General features: G+C 43.3%; 1 protein-coding gene across 4 annotated transcripts; it reads right to left on the bottom strand.

The window, feature by feature from the left end:
- Positions 1 to 357: 357 nt before the first annotated feature.
- Positions 358 to 4,003, bottom strand: S100Z (S100 calcium binding protein Z). Of its 4 annotated transcripts, none has more exons than XM_030005858.2 (4): positions 3,860 to 4,003; positions 3,569 to 3,629; positions 2,880 to 3,037; positions 358 to 1,679 (listed from the first exon to the last, which is right to left on the bottom strand). In XM_030005858.2, exons 3-4 carry the CDS (start codon positions 3,018 to 3,020, stop codon positions 1,521 to 1,523), a joined length of 300 nt encoding a protein of 99 aa, XP_029861718.1. In that variant the 5' UTR covers positions 3,021 to 3,037; positions 3,569 to 3,629; positions 3,860 to 4,003; the 3' UTR covers positions 358 to 1,520. The 4 variants fall into 4 exon arrangements, 3 of the variants coding, with proteins under 3 accessions (XP_029861718.1, XP_029861720.1, XP_029861719.1); XM_030005860.2 differs by having other exon boundaries at positions 3,589 to 3,629; XM_030005859.2 differs by lacking the exon at positions 3,569 to 3,629.
- Positions 4,004 to 5,647: the final 1,644 nt, after the last annotated feature.

Genomic DNA, 5,647 nt, shown 5'->3' with positions numbered 1-5,647 from the left:
TGTCACCAAAGAGATAAAGCGACAGCACATTGTCTTTCTGCCACCATCGCAAAATCTCCTTTTTTCTAGGATAACATCATTTGGTGGTGGCCCCTTTCTTAGGATGATGTCTGCCCCTTGTTATATTTATTAGACTCTATAATGAACTTCCTATAATGAACTACATCTTCTTAATGATATATAATATTATACAAATATTATAGTCTTTACTGAATGATGTCCAGTGGTCTGGGGAGGACACACAAGCGAAAAGCATTCTTCAAATGTTGCCTAGCAGGACACATCTTCATTAAGGGATGTTTTTTTATTAACCTCTTACACAGACAGAAAATCTTCATTTAATTTGGATGTCTTTTATTATAGTTTGAAGTTACCAACAAAATAACAAGGAACAAAGAGAGCTCTCCATGCACGAAAAAAGCCATGACACCCTGCCGCTGAGGATTTGCAGGGCTTTGGAAGTATGCTTAGTTCAAACAGGAGTGTAGAAGTACTCTTAATGCAACCCAAGAGCAGGTTAGCACTGAAAGGGATTGTACTACTCTCTCCACGCCTGGCCATGGGGTCCTACTGCTCCTTTTGCACCTCTTCCACTCAGTGGGTTGGATCAGTGTGAGATGAAATCATTGTTCCATAAGATGACTCACATTACAAAGCTCTACCCAGGATCCTGTCATTAAATCCCCCACAAGTGGTCCTCTAAAAGCTGTCCTCTTAAGGGTGCCAGAGTAGTGAAAACAGAAGGCATTTACATTTTCCCTGGAGACCCAGTCCTTCCATCAGCCCTCAGATCACTTTGCTGACTAAATCTTCTATGTATTTGAATAATTTACCATATGAATAACTTCATTTATGCCAAATGAAGAGGTGGACTACTGGGATGTAGTAATGCCAACACAACAAAATTGAAGCTGGGGAGGTGGGGGAAATGAACCTATAACAATGGCAAGTGGTACTGTCTGCTCAGGCGGCAGGAGACAGCTGTGAAGACGTCCAAAATATGAGAGTGTGGGAAGGTACAGACCAGCATCTAAAAAGGGCTGTAGAATAAGCAGAGCTGAGCAAAAAACAAGCTGCTCTTTTTGAGCTGCAAAAATATGGTTGTTACAGAATGACTGAAAGTCATAAATTGCAAGTTTGATGTCTCATTCCAAATTTTGCAATTCAGAAAGTATATAAGAACATTCCCGCACCTTTTACTTCCCACTGACATTTAAGAAATAGAAGGATCAACTCCTGCCAAATGATCTGCCACCCTAAATCCTTGACCTGGGCAACTGATGAATGCATGTTACAGATGCATGCAGTGCAAAGACTGAAAATATTAAAAGCCAGACCTCAAGTGGTGTAAACTGGCTTTGGCCCAGCTTACACCAGCTGCTGATCTGCTCCGTAAGTATCTTACAGCAGTAACAGCTGGAGAGATGATGGTTTGCATTCACTAAACACTGATGAGGGCTACCTAACTAGGCATGCTTTGCTTGCATTTGTGGCCGGGAGATTGATTGTATTGAGCTTTTTTAAAATCCCTCTTTCTTTAGCTGTTCTTCGAAGAAATCATTACATGCCACAGTCAAAGCAGCAACAAGAATGACAAATTCATTAAAATCCACTTCATTGTCTTTATTGGAGTCCAGATCTTTCATAATCTTATCAACCAGAAGGGGGTCTTTTTGGCCCTAAAGAGAAAGAAGAGTGACTTAGTTGTGCAGATCTTGAATGCGTAATTCTGACACACCCGGTGATGCAACCCACTGCTATGTCACAAGCCCCGGTGCTATTAAATAAAAGGCTGCATGAAATATTCACCTGAATAGTAATATACCAATAGCCACAGCATTAAAAACATAGGTCTGGGGTCCCAAAAGTGCACAGCAACAGAAACTGAAGACAGTGCAGCTCTTAGAAGGAATACAGGTACTAAATAGCCACTGAAATTAATCAAACAGATTTTAGGAGCTACTGAGCACTGATTTCTTTTGACAAGGTGGATCTATAATGTGCATTTCTCTGTATCATCCCTTATCAAACAGTACTTAGATTTTCAACAGGCTATTCATAAGTGGTCATGTTATACATCCATTCATCACATTCAGAAGATCTCTACTTAGCAAACAACACATCCTATTCAGTAGGAGTAAGAACAGTGAATCTCGTAATAATAAAACAATAGCCAAGATTAAAAGAAAATCCAACTCAAGGAAATGGATACAGTGTAAAAAAAATCCTGCTGGTGGTGATAGGGTCCACAACAATTTTTACAGTTAAGAGGATACAGAAAAATATCTATGTATCTGGTCATTATTCCATAAAAAGCATCCACACTGTGTTACGAAGAACACAACAAATATGCAAAGAGATATTCAGATCAGCAGCTTATCACTGAAAGGATTTTCTTAGCATCTCTCTGCGGGGCACACAAGCAGCTGTACTGTGTCTGTGGCCATTGTGCACAAGCTACTTTCTTGTCTCATGAGAACTGGCTGCTGGATTTAATTCTTCGAAGGACTTATCTATGCCCTATTATTAAAAATGAATAAACAAAAAACTGATTAAAGCCTGATTTAGCTTTGATTTTGCTACTGCTTCTAGGCTGCCCTTGCTCTCCTGCTCAAAAGTGCAGATGATTAAGCAGAGCACAGCTCTGCCACTGGTGGCACATGGCAGGGCACCAGGGCTGGACGACCCTCTGAAAACACACTTCTCAAACAGGACATTTGATCTCATCTTCTTCTGTCCAGCTCCACAAAGACAACTGTCATCTGAGAAGCTGTGGCAGGATGTGCCTTGCAGAAGGAGATGCTATTTCTGAACACTTGGATAGCTGCTTATCCTACCCATGAAACAGTAACTCAAGAGGTTCAGGAGCTGCACCTTACCGAAAGGAAGTCAGTGAGCTCACTGGTGAGGAGCTCCTTGAGTTCTCCTTTACTGAGCTTGTATCTGTCTCCTTCTTTGCCAGAGTAGTGATGGAAAATCCTGATCAAGGTGTCCATTGCGTCCTCCAGCGGTGTGGACATAACAGTGAGCAGGAGAGCTGCAGGGCAAAGACCCAGAGTCAGTGACATTGCACAGGAGCCAAACCAAAGGCCAGTCTCAGGGAAGTGTTGGAGAGCTAGCTCAAGAGAGAAGTTGTTACTGGTACTGAAAAAATGGGTTTTCAGTTGTTGCATCCTGTCAGCTGTGTGTGAGCAAGGCTAGGCTGTTATAAAATAAAACATTGTCCCAAACTCACTAGCAACTATTTCAAAAAGGTAAACAGAAAAGAATGCCTTTATTTAAGAAAGTGATCTACCGTGCATCCATTTTGCAAAGCTGCTGTAAAAGGAAATCTCTCATATCCCAAACCAAAAACACGGCAAATGAAGGCACACCCTCCTACCCATTCATTCAAAAGTTTTCTCAAGAAAATGAGATCAACAAATAACTGTGGCCAAGTTATGACTTGGGATGCACATTTATACAGAAGGCTCCACACCAGTTTCTTAGGTGGTTAGAGGGAAGTCACCAGTAGTAATGATAGAAGCATCAGCTTTCAATTTATGCACTTGTGTTTGCTTGGGCTTACCTTTTTTTCCTGTAAATTACCTGGAATAAACAAATCTGAGCTAGGCACCTCCGAGGGTTTGCTTCGTTGAGCACGCAGTAAGAAGGTACACAGGGAAGCACCACCAAGAAAAAAGATGGAAATGCAATTAGTTGTTGATTAGCTGACTCAAAATATAGCTAAAAATAGGAATCAGGTGAAAGGGAAATATTATGCTGACTAAACCCCAGGAGAGACATTAAAAATCCAGAATGAAATTCAAGGTAAGACTGGAGTCCTGAACAATACCACCGTGCAAAGGCTAAGACTTACCTGCTTTACAGGCTAGCTGCGATGTATGCAAGAAAATATATCACAGAAGGCAATGGTCACCTTTCTTTCAAAACCCATGCAGAGGCTCTTGTTTATCAGGATGAGAGGGTGGATTACACAGAGACAGAGGTATAATTGTCACAAGGGTGATGGGGCTTCTGTTTCCCTCTGCATTTGCCTACTCTGTTCAATAAAAGCTGCTTGCTGTAAATGGGTCACTAAAATATTCACTAGGCAGAGCAGAGGGCTGTGTGTGGACCATACAAGATATTTTTTATCACTTGACCTCTTACAAATATGCCCATCCAGGGGCCTGAAGATCAAAATTAGAAAATGCTAACAATCACTGGGTCAGTATAAAACAACTTTCTCTCATTTTCAAAAGAACTCTTTCTAATCTGTCTCTCTGCACTTCTGCAGCTGAGAGTCTAAATGCCTTGGCACTGGCAGCCAGTCTTCAAAGATACTTGGGTACCTAGGGGTAGGCTTATAGGTGAGTTTGCCACAAATCCCTTGAGACATCTACCTTTATTGTCAGATGTCTCTGTAGGCCTAAAACATTAGCTCTTGCTGAATGAAATTCTTGCTGTGGTACATGTGTCCTCAGGAGGAAACGAGGAAACCAGTTTCAGAGGAAGGTGTGCCTGAAATTATAGTGTGCACTGATCAACAGGCTTGGCTTAATTTTTATTAGTCCTGCACAAAAACCGCAGTTCAGCATCTCTCTTTTAATAAATGATCTTCCCCCAGGAAGTCTTCCCCTGCCCCGAGCCCAGGGACTTGCTGACCCTGGGGGCGATGGCTGGGGGGCACAAGAAAGAGCAGCTTCACCATGGTAGGGCCTACTTACCACCCAAAATACCAAATAACCACACATTGCATGATGGCCACATGAAATGGAAAACTGCTTGCTTTGGGTTTGCTTTCCCTCAATAAAGCCTTCCACCGGCTGCACACACATGTCTAGCGAGCACAACTGTGCAGATAAACAGCAAGAGGGCACACAGCTGCAGCTCTTTCTCTCTTTTATTCCAGTCAGGGGGAAAGAGAATGAGATGGGCATTGTTTTCAGCTCTGAAAGCCTCCAGGCACTCGTAATTTCGAGTGCCACAGTAGAACTCAGCCCACACCTCTGCCTCCCTCCTTTGCCACCAGACACGATGTTTCTTCCATCTGTGACGTTGTGACAAGTCTTCACAACCTGAGGGGTCTTGGCTGTGCCTCTGGGAGAAGGGGGAGGGAAGGGGGGGGCCGTATAAAAATGCTGGATCCCAGCGGTATATGGGAGGTCACTGTGTTTCTGAAACCGTAGGCAGGCTTTTCTGGTTAGAGGTCCCTGCAGACATGTACAATACTCCAAACAGGGCGTACGCCTTCACCTCCCTTCACTGAGGTCCTAAGTGCTCACCAGGGACAGGGGAGCCAAAGCTCAGGTAAATTTTAGAAAAGGTCCAGGTAGAAATCAGCCTGGAATGTTGACATGCAACAAGAGGAACCTAACCTCTCCTGGAGTCAGAAGAGAGTTGCAGAGGAGAGTTGTTCTCCATACCTTTTCTGTATTGGGGGATAGCTAATGGGTGCCCAGTTTTGTACAGAGGGAACCCCTGTGCGCCAGCAAGCACAGGGATCTAGCTGGACCTTATGCAGCATGTGGGAGAAGAACATGGGTGACATCAGGTGCAGCACAGCTCTCCCAGTCAGATCCTGGGCATTCTCTGTGTCTTTGCAGGTGCTGAGAAAAAGCATGGAGTCTCTTAGGTAGCTACAGCCATGTAGGGCTATGTCTTG

The sequence above is a fragment of the Aquila chrysaetos genome, chromosome Z (assembly GCF_900496995.4).
Source record: "Aquila chrysaetos chrysaetos chromosome Z, bAquChr1.4, whole genome shotgun sequence".
Taxonomy (NCBI): Eukaryota; Metazoa; Chordata; class Aves; order Accipitriformes; family Accipitridae; genus Aquila; species Aquila chrysaetos.
Note: the sequence above shows the minus strand (reverse complement) of the source record. Positions and strands in the feature narration are given on the sequence as shown.

Coding starts and splice junctions, on each gene's coding strand:
- S100Z (XM_030005858.2), bottom strand. CDS start 3,020: ATGTCCACACCGCTGGAGGACGCAATGGACACCTTGATCAGGATTTTC. Junction 1,680..2,879: donor AGCTCACTGACTTCCTTTCG/GTAAGGTGCAGC, acceptor CTTTCTCTTTAG/GGCCAAAAAGACCCCCTTCT.